The sequence below is a fragment of the Callospermophilus lateralis genome, chromosome X, assembly GCF_048772815.1.
Source record: "Callospermophilus lateralis isolate mCalLat2 chromosome X, mCalLat2.hap1, whole genome shotgun sequence".
Classification (NCBI taxonomy): Eukaryota; Metazoa; Chordata; class Mammalia; order Rodentia; family Sciuridae; genus Callospermophilus; species Callospermophilus lateralis.
The window spans coordinates 23,182,258-23,203,251 of record NC_135325.1 but is presented as its reverse complement, the minus strand read 5'-3'; the positions used below and the strand labels follow the sequence as shown (position 1 = coordinate 23,203,251).

General features: G+C 32.1%; 1 protein-coding gene across 1 annotated transcript in view; it reads right to left on the bottom strand.

The window, feature by feature from the left end:
* Cfap47 (cilia and flagella associated protein 47) overlaps positions 1–20,994 on the bottom strand; it is a 421,187-nt gene that overhangs the window by 300,905 nt on the left and 99,288 nt on the right. The window contains exons 22-26 of the mRNA XM_077107522.1: positions 20,113–20,254; positions 17,507–17,601; positions 12,194–12,353; positions 7,556–7,751; positions 4,870–5,079 (exon numbers count right to left, since the gene is read on the bottom strand). Of these exons, the coding sequence (XP_076963637.1) occupies positions 4,870–5,079; positions 7,556–7,751; positions 12,194–12,353; positions 17,507–17,601; positions 20,113–20,254 (803 nt within the window). The remainder of the gene's footprint in view (positions 1–4,869; positions 5,080–7,555; positions 7,752–12,193; positions 12,354–17,506; positions 17,602–20,112; positions 20,255–20,994) is intronic.

Below are 20,994 nucleotides of genomic sequence, written 5' to 3'. Positions count from 1 at the left end.
CAAAACTACTCTAAGATTTCATCTCACACCAGTCAGAATAGAAGTTATCAACAGCAAGAGTAAGTGTTGGCAAGGATGTGGGGGAAAAGACACACTCACACATTGCTGGTGGGACTGAATATTGGTACAACCAATCTGAAAAGCAGTATGGAGATTCCTTAGAATACTTAGAATGGAACCACCATTTGACCCAGCTATCCCATTCTTTGGTCTCTACACTAAAGATTTAAAAATAGCATACTACGGTATCACAGCCACTTCAATATTTACAGCAGCACAATTCACAATTGCTAAACTATGAAAGCAAACTAGATTCCCCCTTCAGTAGATGAATATATAAAGAAACTGTGGTTCATATACACAATGGAATATTAGTTAGCATTAAAAGAGAATAAAATTATGGCATTTGCAGGTAAAGGGATGTAGTTGGAGAATATCATGCTAAGCAAAGTAAGCCAATCCCCCAAAAAAACCAAAGGCTTAATGTTCTCTCAGATAAGTGAATGCTGACCCATAATGGGGGGTAGACATGGGAAGAATGGAAGAACTCTGATTAGGCAAAGGGGAGGGAGAAGCCATGGGGGTAGGAAAGATAGTGGAATAAGATGAACATCATTACCCTAGGTACATATATGACTGCACATGTGGTGTGACTCTACATGGTGTAAAACCAGAGAAGTGAAAAGTTGTGCTCCATTTGCATCTAATGAATCAAAATGCATTCTGCTATCATGTATAACTAATTAGAATAAAAAATAAACTTAAAGATTCACACTATAAAAAATGGTGCTTAGAACACCTCAGAGTTCAATCTTCATTTTTAATTATGAACCCTCAATATGTGTTTGCTATTTGTTCCATGAGGAATTCTAACTCAGGTTAAACTTTTAGTTACCTGAAATGTGTATTTGGAACCAACTCTTGATTCTATAAAACACCCTAGGTTGGAGGTTAATAATGGGAAATATTAAGTTTCCTTTGGTATTTTTAGGATTCCTATGAAATTAATCATTTAAAACTTAACTTTCATTCTTGTCAAGGTCTAGCTAAACTGGCAGTCAGGCTATGAATTTATTAAGCAAGAGAAAGTGGCATTACTTCATTCTGATAATGACACATTTCTACCGGATAAAATGCTTCTTCTCAGCATAAAGTGGAAACCATGATGCAAAATAGGGAATTTCAACATTCTGGCACTGCTTAAAGTCATCTGAACTCTGTGTGGATTCCAAGAACAGAGATATTTTCAAAGCCAAGAATAAACAACAATTCTGAAATGCAATATAAATGATTTGGAAATCATCCAAAGAAATCTTCATCCCCATGACAAATGAATTCCTGCCCCTGCCCCTTCTTCCCTGCCTGTGCAAATCTCTCTGTCTTAGGAAGATAATATTTTGCCTCAGAATAGACTCAATTACTTTCTTAATAGAAGAATGGCCATATATCTATAGTAGCTACTGAGATCATTCTGGAAAACCACAATACTGATTCTAAAATTAATGCTGATTCTAAAAATATTACTCAGTTATTGCTTAAGTGTTTAGATTTTTCTAAACACTTTATAAGCATGTTTTCATTCAGTTCTCACAATAACCATCTACTGAAATTAATACACCTCCTGGTATGCTTTCTCTATTTAATGCATTGAGTTATCCCTTCCTCTTTATCATTAAGTTTGGTATGGTGGTGCAGGTTTGTAGCCTCTCAACTACTCAGGAGGCTTAGGCAGAAGGACTACTTGAGTCCAGGAGTTTGAGACCAGCCTGGATAACATAGTGAGACCCGCTATTCAAAACAAAATGAAACAAAAACTCTTTTTCTCATTAAAATGATTTCTTTTCTTTGAGAAATTATGACACTATTTATCAATTTTTGTATCTTTCATTACAAGTGAAGTTCTATGAGGACAGGAGTTTATTGTTACCTTAGTGTCAAAAGAAAACTAGGTATATAGGGGCTGGGGTTGTGGCTCAGTGGCAGAGCACTTGCCTCTCAAGCATGAAGCACTGGGTTCAATCCTTAGCACCACATAAAAATATCAAATAAAAATGTTCTGTCAATCTATAACTAAAAAGATATTTTTTAAAAAAGAAACAAAACTAGGTATATACTTATCATTAAGTAAAGATCAAATGGATAAATAAAAAAGTAAGAAAAAAATCAACTTGATAAGAATCTTTTTCATAAATAAAGGGAATAAGATATACCAGGAGCAGGAACACAAGCTTTGTTGTTGTTTGTTTTGTTTTTTGGGGTGATAGGAAAAAACTGGCTCATCTTATCATCTTTCAAAAGTGATAGCTATTACATGCTGTCACCAGCTCAGAATCATACAATGGCTCTTGATTTTCATCCAGGGTAAAAGCTTAAATCTTTGTGGTGGCCTGAAAGACCCTACACAGTCTGTGCTGGAGCATTCATTACCTCTTCAACCCTTTCTCCTACATTCCTCCCTCACCCTTTGCTTATTCCACTTAGTAACACAGGCCTTTATGTAACCACCCAGAAAATCAATCACCAATCATCCCTTCCCCCGAGAGGATATTCCCAGCTTTCTTCCTAACCCCACCTTCTTCTTTAAATCCTTTTTCAGATCTCATGCCAGATTTAAAGATAGGTAGTTAGTAGCTAGGTAAATCAGGTCTAATATCTAGTCTAATAATGAAAATGGAGTCTGGTCTGAGCCTGGGAAACCAGAACAAAACCTGGGAGATTGAACTGTTAATGTCCCCAAGGCCAGGGCCCAACCCAAAGAATTGTTAATTGTTAATGAAGTAGCTCCCAGCAAAACTGGGACATGCTAATCAAATCACCCTAGGCCCTTAAAGCTCAAATCCCCCCACCTAGCCCCACCAGTCTTCCACCTTTTGTCTTTCTCACCAGCATCCCCCAGTAGTGCCCTGTAGAGGGAAATAAGCAAAATAAAGGACAGGAAAGCAGGAAGACAAAAGAAGACCTCAGATATAAAAGGGAGAAAACCTCCCCTTCCTGATTCCCCTTCTTCCTGGCCTCCACCTCCCCCCCCCACCCCCGTCTTTTCTGCCATCCTCTAATAAAGTCTGTTACTTTCCACTCTACACTTGCCTAGGTGTGCTTCTCTGGTAGTATACTTCAGCATATGGGGAAGCAAGGACTCATCAAGGTAAGAGGCGGTATCAATATTTCAACCCATTTGCTTCCTCCTTGCAACTGTCTGCTGTGTTCTTTTTCTTTCTCCTATATATTCTATTAATTATCACATACTAGAAAATTTATATTGTATTGTGCTTTCATGTGTTCATTGTTTATCATTTGTTTCCCTCTCTAGACTCTAAGCTCCATAACCAGAGATCATGTTCTGATCCCTGATATAGTCTCCAGTGCTTTGAACAGTGTGTGGTACATGAAAGACATTCAGTGTATGTTTGTTGAATGAATAAGTGAATAAATGTCTCGATATTTATCCAGAATGTCTGGTTGCTAATTAATAAAATTAAAAGAAGGGCTGGGGATATATAACTCAGTTGGTAGAGTGCTTTCCTTGCATACACATGGCCCTGTGTTCAATCCCCAGCACCACAAAAAAAAAAAAAAAAAAAGGAAAAAGAAGGAAAGTCAAGATGAAAAAGGCTGAATTTGTTAGGACCAAAAAAAAAAAAAAAATAGAATAAGTTGACCTACCATAGAGCTTGATTTTCAAAGCAGCAATGAGAGGAATTATATTTTATCACTGCATTTATGTCTTGGCTCACTCAAAAACTATTTCTACCAGCACTTAAAGATATTTTACAAATAGGCACAAAACTCTACATAAATCCATAAACTTATAAAATAATATGTATTTTGTTTAATAAACGTGCTTTGAGTATTGTAGAAAATAATAAAATATTTAATTTTTACAAGAAATGCATGTTTTCAAATTGAAATTTTACTTTAACAGCACTTTAACAGCTGTTTTGTTACTGAATTTCAGTGTATTATATTTATTTGATGTCCTTTGCAAACTATTAATTTAAAATATTTGAGTTTTGTGATATTTTATGTGTACCCATACATAATAAACTTATTTTTAAATAAGACATTTAAAGAGTTGCTGGTAGAAGTTGTAACATTTTTTTAACGAATGCATAAATATTCCTTTGATTTATGTTATTACCATGGAGACAATTTATGAGTTTTTGACTAGTAAATTTATATACCAATAAAAATAAATGAATAATATTCCTGCCCTTATTGAGTAGACCTTAATAAATATCATTACTATTTGTCAAACATGAAATTTTAATTTTGTGTACAGGGTGGGGGAGAAAAAGACAAAAACATAGAAAAGAGCAGGATGGAAAGAAAAGAGAACATCTTTTCTTATTCTTTAAAAAGTCTATATATGACATATGATAGTGCTAATCGCAAAAGAATATGTCCATAATAAAAATTTCTATATGATCCTACTATTACCCTTCAGCATCATCTCTGAGCCTGTTTTAAGAGAATCCATCAAACCAAAGCACCAAAAACACCATCAAAACAAGAGGCTACTTTATCTGCCATACCTCGTGCACTATTTTACTACTTACAATAGAGTTATCCATATCACCATCCCATTTTACAGAAGAGGACACTAAGTAGTCCAGAAGTAAGGTTAACAAATCCAGAATTTGACCCTAGGCAGCCTAACTCCAGAATAAATGCCAGTAAACCAGTACTCTGCTGTTTCTTATAAGACCAAATGTGTATGTGGAACTTAAAAAACAAAAACAAAAACAAAACACTTTATGCTCAAAGTCATTATATTAAACTGCCCCCTTCTAACATTTTATAATGATATAGAATATAAAACTATTATTCTTCACTGTTAAGTATAAAAGTATCTACATTTAAATATCTTACCAGTTATCTCCATCATCATAGAAAAGAAGGTTGGTGAAAAATGACACTGGTTTAGATGATTTGAAACTGAGGTGGCAAAACAGCTCATTATTAATTCCATTGTTGGATCCTGTGATGATTCTGCCTTTTGGAAACATCACAGAAAGAGGGTGAATCTCATCATTGTCAAGAAGCCTTGCTGAAGGAATCTGGAAATTTAGAGTTGAACTTCTGTTTAAAATGAAAAAGAAAAAAAAAATAGCTCAAAATACCATCGAGGAATTTGACTTAAATATGTATTGCTTTGTTTTTTAAATCATCCCCAAAATTGAAATGACAAATATTTATATTATATACTTTACTGATATGTAGCATTTAATTGTTATATATTTGTATAATTCAATACAGTTTCTTCATTGACTCCCTATAGAAGTTTGTTTTAACATTTCCTTACTTATGGGGGATCTTAATCTTCATTTGCTTTTAATTTATTATACTTAGTATCAGAGAACACAGCCTATAAAATGTTAAGTCTAAAATTTTTGAGACTTACCCTATAACTATAGAATCATACCCTGTCAGTTTTTACAAATAGTTCATGTTTGACATAGAAAAATGTATACTATCTAGTTGTAAAGTTTAGTACTTTATACATGGTAAAATAATGAAGCTTGTTAAGTATCTTGTTCAAATATTTTGCCTTCTAGACCCATCAATATTTGAGATATGGTTTGAAATATCCTACAATGATTAAGGTCTGTTTAACTTTTATTTAAACTCAGGGTTTATTTATTTTAAGACTATTTTAATTATGCATACAGTTTTAGAATTCTGATTGCTTCTATGTGAACTGTAACTTTTATAATTCATTAGTGACTTTGATTATATTAAAAATGTGCTTATTAAAGTTCTTTGCATGTGAAATTAATACTGCTTCCCAGATTTATTTGGTTATGACCTTATATTTTTTCCCTATAGTGTTTCTCAACTGAGGGTGGTTTTACTCCCCTTGGGGACACAAAGCAATGGGTTGAGATTTTTTGCCACAATGTGGGAAAGATGCTATTGAGAAGAGACTAGACATGTTGCTAAGCATTCTATAATGCATAGGATAGGGTTCCATAAAATTAAAAAAAAATTATCCTCCCTTAAATGTCAACAGTTCTGAGGGTGAGAAATTCTGGCTTTATTTTTTTTCTTTTGTCCTTCTGCTTCATCTATACTTCTTTTAATAAGCAGTTGGGTATTTTTCTAATATACTTGAACATTATCCTTTACTCAAAGTAGTTCGTTTACATTTTATTACAGTTTCTCTATTTAGAGATGTTCTATAATTTTTGGTTTAATTTTCTCCTGCTGTTTTTACTATTCTTTTTTCTCCCTTTCATTTTTAAAGTTAACTGAGGTATTGTTCATTAGTTTGTTTCTGTACTGTTTTGTTAGCTATGTATACTCTTAGTATTAGCAGATGCTCTTAAAATTTTATCCTGCAAACCTTTTTTAAATTCTAAAAGCTTTGTTGGATTAGTTTTCAAACCAATTAATAATTGGAATATTAGAATTTCAGATAATTCCAATACCTGGATTGCTTAGGGATCTAAACCTCATGCTGGTTATTTCTGCTGACTGTAACTTATGGTGTCAGCTATATTGGAAATTTGACCTTTTTGTAAATCCAACAGACTGAATTGTACCACACTGTCTAAATGTGACAGGCAGAAATCTGAGATAATGCCCAAGAGGCCTTCACCTTGGTGTACAAACTTTGTGTAAATTGTACCCCTTGAATGGGTATGTGACCTTTAAATACGATAGGATATCACTTCTGAGATTAGGTAATATTATATGGCAATGGCAAAGGAAATTTCCAGGTGTAATTAAGGTTCCTAATGATTGACTTTTAGTAAAGCTGACTTAATCAGGTACAATCTTAAAAGCTTTGCAGGTCAGAAACAGAGAAGTCTGATAGATGTTAGACTTTTGTCCTTGGATGAGTTAGCTAGTATGCTGTGAGTAATGGCCACATGGCTAGAACTTTAGGTTGAAATTGGAGATCTGAGTGTCTCCAGTTAAAAAAAGGGCACACTAGTCTTAAAAGTACAAGGAAATTAATTCTGCCAACAACCTGATAGCTCAGAGCAAGACTAGATGAGACTGAGGCTTCGGCCAACAGCTTGATTTCTGCTGATTGAGACACTGAATAGAGGAGTCTGCTAAGCCAACCTGGACTCCTAAACTCACAGAAAGTGGGAGATAATAAATTCATGTTGTGTGAGATATCAGGTATTTGGGTTTTTTAATATCTTTATTTTGTTTATTTATTTTTATGTGGTGCTGAGGATCAAATCCAGTGCCTCACATGTGTGAGGTAAGTTCTCTGCCACTGAGCCATAATCCCAGCCTCTCAGGTATTTGTTTTTAAGGCACTAAGTTTGTAGTAACTTGTCACAAAGGAACATAAAACTAATTTACTGGAACTTCAAGCTTCTTATTCCACAAAGAGACATCAAAAATTTTTACAAGAAAATATAATGAGTGTTATAGATAACTATAAAGGATTATTTTGTATTTTTAAATATTAATACACAAATATTTTAATACTTCTTTTCAACTATAAAAACAAGTGAAACATTACATATATCTCTTATATAACAGATGCAAATAAAATAGCACATAAAGATCTGATAAATTCACATTAAGAATTTACCTGAAATAGTTCTGGGGTAAAATGCTGATATCCATCCCAGTTGTTACATCCAAAGGAACAGGAGTAAAAAATATAAATGGTGGATCAAACAATAATTTTGGTGATTGTATCTCTCCAGTCAGACATAATACTCTGTAGCAAACTGGATTGTCATTTAAATACATAGGAATATTAACTGTGTGTTTTATATGCTCACCTAATTTAAAAAAAATAAAATTGCATTAGATTTGGTCACAAGCAAAAAAATTAAATATTGCTAAAACTTACTAAACATTAAAACATACTATGATGTATCGCTCAATGAAGCCGACCAGATTGCCCAGAAACTAGATTTTGCCTGCTGAAGAATTTAATGACATATTATTGAAAGAAAAAATATTTTAAAGTGTACCTTGTCTAGAAATGGAGGAATCTCCTTAAAGTAACTTTTCTCTCTTTTGGGGGAAATAAATATACCTCGAGGAAGCACTGCAACAGGACTTCCTTGTTTTCTCACTTTATTAAAACTACTCATCCCTTTACAATATACAGGATGAAGATGAGGTCAGACTGCCATAGGAACCTAAGGCACTACTGAGAACAGGATGTGCTGAGATCAAAAGAATGTGCCTTCTCTCAGAGTTTTAAGATAGGGAGATGCTGCCATAGTAGATTGGCGAATTTCGCCTATTAGGGAAAGACAAGAAACTCCCCTGTGGCAATTTAATTGAAGGAGAGGCAGTTTGCATTTGAGAACCTGGCTCAAGATAGGAAAATGCAGGTTAGTTCCTGAGGATAGATTCTATCACAGAAAGTGGTCAAGGTCCTTTCACATCTGAATTGCCTATGATGATAGTGTCTCATAGAGAGAAAAAAATTATCTGGTGATTGAGAATTCAAGCTTATTACAACCTAAAAATGAGTTGCCAGTGTGGTCTTGCAGGATTGGGGCCATTAAGGGTATTGCCAGAGCAAAGGATGAGAATATAATGGATGATGCAGGACCATGTTCAAAAGTGAAATTGTTTGCCAGAAACAGAAGCACTGAAGTCACTGAAATCATCAGACCCACTATTTCTCTGTATACTGGATGACTTTACTTAATCAAATAAGACCATTATTTGATCATATGATCCTCAGAAAAACAGTGCTGTCTGGAGATACAAGGGGAAGATGAATAAGAAAATAATGGGTTTCATACTAATGGTGACAAATGAGTATTAGAAACACTGAGAAAAGTAAAAGGCTATATTTGTATCTTCAGAAGATAAAATGAGTTATATTGGACTATATGTATTTAAATATTACAAATCTGTAGGGAAAGTTGATTTACTGTAATGAATTTAATGTTTCAATTTTTTTAAAAAAATATTTCCATTAGTGCTTTATAATTATACATATTAGTGGGGTTCATTGTTACATATTCATATATGCACATAATTTAATTTGTTCCAATTCATTCCTCACTACTTTCACTTCCCTCCATGACTGTGCTACCTTTATCCCCTTCTTCTAATCTTTTGGACTTCCTTCTATTTATTTATGTCTATATTTTCATAAGTACATTATAATTATACATATAATGGGATCCACTGTGGTATATTCACACATGCACATAGCATAATGTGGTCGATTTTATTACCCAGTTCTTCCTCTTTTCCTTTCTTCCTCCCTCCTTCTCCCCTACTTTTCTACTGATCACCCTTCTATTTTTGTGAGATAAAAAAGTTCAACATAATTAATGTTGTTTAATTATTTTGAAGAGAGAAAAAATCAAGTTAATAAATTTCAGTGTTGGGCAAAGCTTCGAGATTTACTGAATTCTGGATTTTGACAAGGCTACATTGAAATTATTATGGATTTCATTTTCTAATGAAAAGACAATGGCTGAATGGATATAAAATTTCCTATAAGAGACTCACTTCACCTTTAAGGGTATACACACAGAATGACAGTAAAAGAACAAAACAACAAAAAATCACATAAATGGAACCAAAAGAGAGCAGAGATGGCTATACTCATAACAGACAAATTATACACCAAGTCAAAAACTCTAAAATAAGATAAAGTCACTACATTAGTAGTGGGATGAATTCATCAATAAGATATAATAACTAAAAATATACAAACACCCAATATCAGAGCACCTAAATGTATAAGCAAATAGTAATATATGTGAAGAGAGAGACAGATTGCAATGTAATAATAGTGTGGAGAAACTTGACTTCAATATTTCATTTTCAGAATGCAATGATCATCCAGACAGAAGATCAATAAAGGAATACTGGACTAGAACTAAACTTTAGACTAAATGGACCTAATAGCCTATGTGGACTATTTCATCAAATAATAAAAATACATGTTCTTTTCAAGTATACATGGAACATTCTTCAGAATATATGTTAGACCACAAAATAAGTCTTAACAAATTTAGATAGATTGAAATCATCTCAAATGTCCTTTTCTACTAAAATGGTATAAAACTAAAAGTCAACAAAAGGAAGAATTTTGAAAAGTCCTAATATGTAGAAATTAAATCATATGCTTCAAAACAACCAATGGGTCCAAGATGAAAAAAAAAAGGGAATTAAAAAGAAATCTTGAGATGAATTAGAATGGAAATAAAATATATGAAAACTTAAGTAACAGAGCAAAATCAGTTCTAAGAATGAAGTTTATATCAATAAATATGCCAAGAAAGAATAAGTATCTCAAGTTAACAATCTACTGTTACAATTCAAGGAACTAGATAAAGAAGAAAAATCTAAGTCCAAAATTAGAAAATGGAAAGAAATAATGTTTCAGAGCAAAAATATATGAAACAAAGAAGGAAAACAATACAAGAGATCAATGAATCTAAGAGTTGGGTTTTTTTAAATATGATGCACAAAATTGAAAAACTAATCTAGACTATGTAATTTTAACTAGACTAATAAAAAAAGAGAAGATTCAAATAAGTAAATCAGAAATGAAAGAGGAGATAGTACATTAATACTATGGAAGTACAAAGAGTCATCAGATCTTACTATGAACAATTATTGTCAATAAATTGAAAAACCTAGAAGAAATGAATCAATTCCTAGAAACCAGGCCTATCAAGACTGAATCATGCAGAAATATAAAATCTGAACAGACCAAAAATAAATAAGGAGATTGAGTCAATAAATAAATTTTCCACTAAAGAAAAGCCGAGAACCTAATAGATTCACTGCTAAATTCTACCAAATATTTAAAGAACATACCAATCCTTCTCAAGATCATCTAAAATAATTGAAGACAAGGGAATACTTTCAAATGCATTTTATGAGACAAGCATTGCTTTGATTCCAAGGTCAGTCAAAGAAACCACAAGTAAACAAGTAAAGAAAACTACAGGTGAATCTGCCTGATAAACAGATACAAAAGTCTTCAGCAAAACACTAGCAAACTGAATGCAACAGCACATTAAAAGGATCATACATCATGACCGAGCAGGATTTTTCCTTGTGATGCAAGCAATATTTTGACATATAAAAATAAAAGTATGTGATACATCATGTTTAACACAATGATAAAAAATATGGAATAATCTCAATGATTTCAGAAACAACATTTGACAAAATTCAACATTGACTGATTTAAAAAAAACAAATTAGGTATTAAAGGGATGAATCACTGGGCATGGTGACACACGCCTGTAATTCCAGTGACTCAGAAGGTTGAGACAGCAGAATCACAAGTTCAAGGCTAGCCTCAGGAACTTAGTAAGGCTCCAAGCAATTTAGTAAGACCCTGTTTCAAAAGGCAGGATGCAGCTCAGGCAAAGCATCCCCAGGTTCAAGCCCCAGTACTGCCCCCTTCCAAAAAAGGAATGTATTCAACAAAAGAAAGACCAAATATGGCAAACCTATAACTCCTCATATACCAAACTGCATAATTGAAGGATTTAGTATGGAGATTCCTCAGAAAACTTGGAATGGAACCACCATTTGACCTAGCTATCCCATTCCTCAGTTTACATACAAAGGACTTAAAATCAGCATACTACAGTGATGCAGCCACAATGTTTACAGCAGCTCAATTCACAATAGCTAAACTGTGGAAGCAACTTAGATGCGCTTCAATAGATGAACAGATAAAGAAAATGTGGTATATATACACAATTAACTATTACTCTGCCCTAAAGAGGAATGAAATTACAGCATTTGCAGGTTTGCTTGAATCTAGAGGACATTGTTTTAGGTGAAATATTTTATGATTTTGGTCATACAGAATCTAAAAAGTCATATTCAGAGAAGCAGAGGAGAAGTCAATGCTCATCAGGGGCTTGCAGGTAGAGAAAATGGGGAGATAATGATCAAAGGGTTTAAACTTTCAATTATAAAATTAACAGATTTGGGGGATTTAATATACAGCATGGGTAATGGTGGCAGTGTCAATCTATGGTAATAACTGTACAATATATATCAAATCATTTTGTTGTATACCTTGAATGTATATAATTTTTGTCAATTAAGTATCTTAAAAGACAAAAATGAGATAAAAATTACATTAATATTGGTTATTCAAATAACAAAGAACATACAGTAGATAATCTAAACTTTTTGCAACTGTATTAAATACTTAACATATGAATAACAAATTGAAATTGTATCAAAAATATAGGAGAAAAGTACTTACTTGGACAGAAAGTTATGGTAACATTACACTTTTCATCTGGTTGCAGATGACCAGTCAGTATACTAAACTCAAATGTGCCATTTTTGAAAGGTTTATCATTATCACTAAAATCCAAAGTCCATTGTACATCTTGTTTTGAGATATTATGTAAGAGAAGATCCTGCTGACACATACACAAAAAGTTTTTGGACAAAAATAATAATATGCATTATAAAATTTAGTTCTATTATGATATCAAATGGTGGGACTATGCACAAAGTAAAATGATTAAAAATTCTAATCATAAAGTGTTTTCAGTAATGTTAGGCAAACAAAGTATATGAAAATTAGTTCAGAGTGTATTTTAACAACTATGAAAATAACACAAAAGATACAGACTGAAATAAAACAAATTGAAAAGGTAAAAAACAACTATGCTAGCTAGCAACAATAAAATTAACAAAAATCCTCATTTACTGATTGTGAGAATGTAAAATGGTACTGCCAGTTTGGAAGACAGCTGGACCCTTTCTTGTCATGTTAACCACACAACTACCATAAAAATCCTTTAATCCCAAGTATAAATATTTACATAAGTGACTTGAAAAATTATGTGTATACAAAAAACTATGTGAACGTTCACAAAACTTTGTGCATAATCACCAAACACTGGAAGAAAAAAATAGAACCAGATTTCCTTCAATTAATGAGTAGATAAGTAAACTGTAATATATTCACAAATTAAAAAAATTCAGTGATAAATAAGGTAAACTATTAATTCATATGAAATGTGAGGAGATATTCAATAAACTTTTATAAGTGAAAAGTGTCAGAGCCAAATAACTACATATTTTATAATTAAATTGATCTGTCATTGTATTGAGTGTGTATGTATGCACACGCACGTGTGCTTGAAAATGAGATAGTACACATCCAAATTTTTCCTGGCTTTATTTGCTTAAAAAGCCTATTATCTGTCACAGATCAGAAGCAACCAGCACATTCAAAAACCAGATGTTGGTTTCTAAATATCATTCTACCATAAAAGGTTCTGGGGTGTCTTGGAGAAAATGTTGTTTGTAGAACTGAAGTAAAAGATGAGCCTGGAACATCTGGTAGTGACAGTAATTAAGAAAATGCTTAAAAATAACGATGATGGGAGCATGTCAAAGGGCTGACCTAAAAGAACACCTAATGGCCAAAGCTGGAAAATTTTTTAGCAACAAAATAAATGACATCATATTGGAGTATAACTAAAAGTATAAAGTAAATGCTACAGGTGAACTCATACCGATATGCTTAGTAATTAATTAAATAAAAGGGAAAGAGAATATTTTTCTTACAGAAAAACTACAAATAGTATATGCTGGGGCTGGGGTTGTTGCTTAGTGGTAGAGCGCTTGCCTAGTATGTGCGAGGCCCTGGATTCAATCCTCAGAACCACATTAAAAATAAATAAATAAAGGTATTTTGTCCTACAACTAAAGAATATTTTTTTTTTCAAAAAACAAATAGTGTATGATAATGCTCCTTTTCAAAACCCTCTATTCTTTGTGAACTAAAACTGATCACTCACTTCCATCATTTCCATAGTACAGAGTATGAAAAGGGGAAAATACTAACTTTACAGTGGAGAAACCCAGAAGATATCACTAGTGATGAGTCTTTTTGGTATCATGAACTTCTTTCATATGAATTATAAAAAGTACATTTCACCTTTGTGATATTCCCCCAAACCAATGGAAAATATGAACTCAGTATAGTCCAGTGAAAACATCAGACACACATGAAGGACCTTCTGAAAAAACTGTTAGGTAAATTTAAAAATTCTCAAGGTTATAAAAATTTATCAAGATTGAGAGCCTGTTGCATATCAGAGGACACTAAATGGAATGTGGTATCCTGGTTTAAACTCTTGAAAAGTAAAAGCACATTAGTAGTCAATTCCAGACAGACTATTCTTTAGTTAATAACATCATATTAACATTAATTTTTTAGTATGGGAAATGCTTTAGGGAAAAAGAGTGAAGTGTATATACAAATTCTGTACTGTCTTTGTAACATTTTAGTAAGTTTAGGAGTTATGGGCATGACTTTCATGTAGACTTATCTTTTCAATGCAATGCACCATCAAACTAAAACTATCAACCAGATTTTTAAATTAATTTTAGTTTTTCAAAATTTAAAAAGTACAAAATAATCCATACAACTGTTACTACAACAAAATATCATTCTTCTTTCTAAAGAATGATTGATTCAAAACATATAAGATAAAATGAACACATTTTAATACCAATGCCTCAAGTACTTAAGCATCTAATTAGTTCTAATATTTGTATATCTTAACCATAACAAAGCAAATTTACATATTTTCAAGAAACTTTTAATATAGGTGGGCACAAAAATCATACCAGGCATTTGAATGCCTTATTATAGCATTCTAAAACGAGGAAAAGTTATATCTCTAATGATTTCTATCTATAGCATGGCAAATAACAACAACAATAAAAGTATCTACTTCTATTTTCTATAATTATGAGAATGGAACTAATAGTTATTCATAGAGAAACACTTATTACATTGTATATTTAGTATTTTGTTAGTTTTTATTCATACTTTTATCAAAATGATACATAAATGTACCCTAAAAAGAGTTCAAAAATGCTTATTAAAAGTAGTTGTTCACCTCAGTGCCTTCCCATCAACAGTTCTGCAACTGATTTTAGCCAATGCTGGTTTGAGCTTTTATCTAGATAGCCTTATTCTAAATGTAATGTTGATATAGTTTCTGTTGGGTTTCTATCGCTGCTATAACATGCTGCCCCAAACATAGTGGCTTAAAGAATAGAAAATTTATTATATTACATCCCTGTAGGCTAGAAATTCAACACAATATCACTTAAGTAAGATCCAAGGTATAGGGGTTTTATGTTTGGGATTGGAGTCCCTGATGACTTCATGGCTGTGGCATGCCTGGTGCCTGGGAAAGTTTCTGTGCAAAGGCATAGGATGCCAGGTGGCTATGGTAATGCCCCCCATGCTAGACCTTAATCTTAGGCACATAACTCCTGGGAATAAAGGAACTTGCTTCCTTGATAACTACAATGTTTCACCAAGCTCCTGGAGCTGCCCACCTAACAGTAACTTCAGACAATGGACTTTCTTGCACAAAGATCCTAACACTGCATTTGTAACTGTGAAATCTAACTTCAGAAAAAACAAACTTACTGATACTCTAAACAATAATGTGGTTACGATACTAATAGCCTAATGTAACCTATTGGTATAAAAAAATGTGGCCACTTGGACAAAGAGCCACTCTGTCACCTTCCCTGCCTCTGCACCTTGTCTCTGTATCTCTCTTTATTATTATTCCTTATACCAAGGTGTTGGCAGGAACTGTATTCCTTTCTGAAAACTCTGGGGAAGAGTCCCTTTCATTGCCTTTTTCAGTTTCTAGAGGCCAGCTGCATTCCTTGGCTGGGTGGCCTCCTTCTGTCTTCAAAGCCTGCAACACAGCAAATCTTTCTGACCCTTCCTCTGTTGTCACATTCCCCTCTGATACAGTCAGAAAAGGTTCAGTACTTTTAACCACTCAAATGATTAGAATGGAATCGCCGAGATAATCCAAGACAATTTCCACTTCTCAGCATCCTTAAAACACATCATCAAAGCATCTTTTGCAATGTAAGCTAATGTACTTGTGAATTCTGGATATTAGGATTTAAACATGTTTGAGAGCCATTATTCTGTCTGCCATGTGGCTATTTCATGATGTATCAGCTTCAGATTATTGTCTCTTGACTGCCCCAAGAAAGACAAGTATTTAGTCCATTTACACTACATTCAGTCTTGTCCTCACTTCCTACTTTTTTGGATATTTATATTATTTTAATTCTTCTATTAGTCAACTAATAGTTTTAAGCAATACATTTATATCTCTAGTTCTTTTCCTGTCAACTTTTGATACTATCCTTTAATTACTCACTGTGTAAAATGAGCTTTACTATTCCTTCCATGATTTCCCAAGTTTTCCATCCACTTAACTTTCACATATGTATTGATGCATGCCATTTCACATATGACAAGTTATAAATGATAATATTTTAATTCTGTTCCATAAACATATTAAGTTTTCTCTGTATATATTGTGTGGTCTGTGCAAATATCATTCATAGGGAATACAAGTAGCATATTAAAGTCACATTTTCTTTCCCCTGGGGAACTGTGTGACCTCTTTGCCTCTTAAAGAGAAGGATGTTGGGATCTAGATCTTTTTTTTCTTACAGAACAAAATTTTAATGATATAAAATAATCTCACACGTAAGAAGGGATTTTCAATATCTGGAATTAAATTCATTTCACTTCACTAAAGTTTCCTTTCTAGTGCTACATACAAGAGGTGTTTTGTATGCTCAAAATTCTATTAGAAAAAGTCTTATTGACTTTTTTTGGAAACATTTTTCTTTAGTTATAGATGGACACAATGATTTTATTTTATTTATTTATTTTTATGTGGTGCTGAGGCTTGAACCCAGTGCCTCACATATGCTAGGCAAGCCCACTACCACTGAGCTACAACCCCAGCCCTATTATTGACATTTTAGGCCCTAAAAAAAATCACATTTTAATTGCCAAAGATACTGATCTCTAACTATAATTTCATATAGAATTCTGCTATTTTTTACAGATATAACATTAAATATTTTCTCCGTATACCTCTTCAGCACTACAGAAGTGCATAAATGGTAATAGGAATAATAATGTATTAGGAAAAAAGGGTAATTCAAATACAAATGCCTATGACATGTATGTACATGCTCTCCTTTCTTATAGACTCCTATTTTAGAAGAAAGGCAGAGAGATTCAGTAAGCAAAAAGAGTCGATCAATGTACAAATTATTTTATACCTCAATTTTTCACTTTTATTATTGCTACTTGACAAATTTTCTTATATGTATGGAATATAGTTCACATTAATTTAAATCATAGCTTCCATTTTATTAAGAAAATAATTTAATTTTATTCAAATATTTTGAATATTCTTATTAAATATATTCATCTATTTATAAGGTATTTATAAGATACATAGCTTTGTATGTGACTATATGCTTTGAAAATTACTTTGAAAAATTATACACGCACACACTACACACATATACACCCTTTTTAAAAGTGCCAGTATTCTTGCTCCAAATAGCATAAATATTAGGGAAAATATTGCTCATAGGGAATATTTCAAATCATTCAAAATCCATTTAGTAAACTAAAAATCATAATTAAAAAAACAATAAAATAAAACAATTATAAACTGTATAAATTCTCTATACATACCTGAGTTTTGTTGACCTTTTTATTAGCCTCCATCTCATGTAAAGGAATGTGAAATACAAACTCAGTACTGGATAAATTCAATGGTGCTTGTAATACTTTGAAAGAAAAGTAAATATTCTGATAAGGTATTAATAGATATAAGCTCATAGGCACTTGGTATATTTATCTACATGAAACATTGAGAAAATAAGGCTTGCTTCTGTGATTACATTTCTAGCTAGGAAATAAAATTATGTCTAAAAATATTTCAAAAATATCCTGCTTTTCATACTTACAACTTTCAACTTTATGAATTTAATAATCAATTACCATTAAATGTTATAAATGAGATGATAAAAAGTATGCAATATACTTAATATTGAGCTAAGAAAAATGTATACAGTTAAAATAATACCCATAGAAAAATTTGATCAATGCCAAAATGAGGAGAAATGAAGAAAAAATTACTGGAATTCAGGACACTATATAGATGGCATATCATATAATATTTCCTAGATAAAACAAGAAAGTACTAAGAGTAAATGGCTTATTCTATAGAAAATTAGGAATGGGTAGCTATAAAAATACTTAAATGTCTTAGAAGTTATTGTTTCCTGCTAGAAAAACCTATACTTTTTGAAAAGTATAGCTGAGACATTTGAATTTTTAATAGAAACTAAAAGATCTCATAAGCAATTAGGAAAACAAGTGTATGAAATGTATTAATTTATGATCCTGAACATGTATGTATCTCACACATGCTTTATTATATCACTGGAATTAATGGATATTTTGCAGGGAGCTTAGGATCTGTGGGATAACAGAAATTTGTAGATCGTGGTCACCATTGTATCATACACAATATCTGTCATGAGAAATTATGGAAAAGATAACATTATGACAGATATACAAAAAGTAGTACATATAATATGGCCTTTGTAAATAAAAACTGGCAATAGGGGATAGACAGAAAAAAATGGTGTGTTTATATCTTTAAAAAGTGGGCATTGTTTTGGCATGTTACTTCACCAGTTAGAAAGTCTTATTTCATTTAAACAAAGAAGTTATATTCTCCCTAGAATAGATTATTAGAGAATCATGTTCTGGAGAAACTGAACCATCAGGTGACTCACCAACTAACACTTCAGACCACCTTACTCCCTCACATTAAAAACGTTCATTGGTATCCTGACTGCTAGATACAGTATTTGGTGCCAAAGCTAGCCTTTTGGGAGTCACTAATAAGCATGAAAGAACAGGTAAAGTTCGACAGAAATAAAAGGAACTACTCAACATGAAAAAAAAAGGCATAAAGGAAAAATAATTCCACTTAAAATACAAACAATGTAATCAACAGAAGAGAATGTCAAAGAAATAATCATAAAATAGTAATAAAAGAAACTGTTTATGTACACACACACACACACACACACACGCACACACACACACACACACACACACCCCAGCAAGGCAAGGAATGATCCAAAAATATTAAGAACTCTTGGTAATTTAAAATTGCTAAAAACCATTAAAAATGGGGACAAACAGAAATTCATATTTCTCAAACCTCTAACATTTAAAACAATGCTAGAAACCAAGGGGGAAAGATAGCTAGATTTAACATCAAATTAATAAAAAGATCTATTGAAAAGATGAATGAAACTAAAGGCAAAAGCCAATCTTGTGAAACAGTCACATAAAAAATGAAAAAGCTAATATAATGAATGAGGAATTCACGATAAGTGATAACCTACCTAATTTAGACAGCAAAAACCAGACAATGTTGATTTTCTTTTTTATAAAGGATACTTTAAAACACGATTTTTAAAAATGTTAACTTCTTAGAGCTTCCATACCAGCTCTGTACTTCCTAATTAGGGATTTTAAATGAGAGTGAAATAAATTTCTATCATGCACATGCTATTTTAGTGAGGCCTGTCTAATGAAATGCCATGCATAATTATTAACTGATATGATACTCATTCACTATAATTAATGACAATTTAACTCAGTATCAGAACTATAAAAACAAGTATAGGATTCTTTACTTTCCAGGGGAAAAAACATTCAAGCTCATATGATAAAAAGCAAAGACAAAGCTTGATGAAAGTGTTAGTGTTTGCAGTATACTTCAGTTTTATTCAAGAATATTTGTAAATAGTAAGTAAATATTCAAAAACCTAACTCAAAATTTGATTGTACTTAATAATTGTCTTTAAATGTACCAACTTTTCTAGTAAACCCAATCTTTTGGAATAAAAAACATTTTCTAAAATGAAATTGTCAGTTTTTTCATTTTATTTTCAATTCCTTTTATTTCAATAACTTATAATTTGCCTTAATAAATTTAAATCTTCCCACACAATAAAGTACTAAATCTACTTTTATTCTCTTCTAATTTATTTTAGCAATTAGTCACTTACCTACAAATATATCTGTGGTTTTAATTAACATTTAATTCTATGTACTCAAAACTTAAATGACATGCAAGGAAATCATATCATAATCTTACCTTCTCATAAGTCTATTTTTGAAAAATGAATATCACTCTGATTTTTTAAACTTTTAGATGCTTAAGTAAAAATCTTTGTTTTACCCACATCAGTTGCCTATTTCTTATTACATACCAGTTGCTTGAACAGAACATGGTTTGATAAGTGGTGTGGTCTTTGGCAAATCAGAATTTTTCGTTGACAAATATTCAGTGTAGAGTTCTGAAGCCTTAAAGGAATTAATATAAATTTGAATGCTGAAGTCATATGTTGCCACCTGAGACAAAACAAACAAACAAACAAACAAACATTATACTGTGACTTATTTTTGAGGAATATGTGATATCATTGATTTGGCAACAATTTATAAGAACGGTTTTCAAATTAAAATTATCTTGTGATAGTGAAGCCACATTTACCGAAAACAATAAGATTACTTTTTGTGAGGTTAAAATTGTTCTAAAAAATAAAAAATACATAAATATTTAAACAATTCCTATTTATTTTAAGTGAACTAAAAATCCAAATATACAACCTATAGTTATAAAACTATAGGGAGAAATGTAAGAAAACATGATTAATTTTATAATTTAAAACATCTGTACTGTTAAATACATTTGTAAAGGAGATAAAATTATAAGCCAAAATATACAGTTTTCTCTCTCTCTCTCTCTCTCTCTCTCTCTCTCTCTCTCACACACACACAAAAAAAAAAAAAAAAAAAAAAACAAAAAAAACTGTATCTAAAATACATTAAAAAGATTCAAAGGTCAACCAAAAAAAATGCTTTAGCTAATGAAAACACAGGTGAAAGATTTCAATACAATTTAGAAAAGAAGATATGCACATAATGACACATTAGCACATGAAACTATGACATTTACTGGTAAACAGATAGAACTGAGAATACCATGCTAAGTGAAATAAGCCAGACTCAGAAATAAAGAGTCTGCCAGGTGCAGTGGCACATGCCTGTAATTCCAGTGGCTCAGAAGGCTGAAGCAAGAGGATCATGAG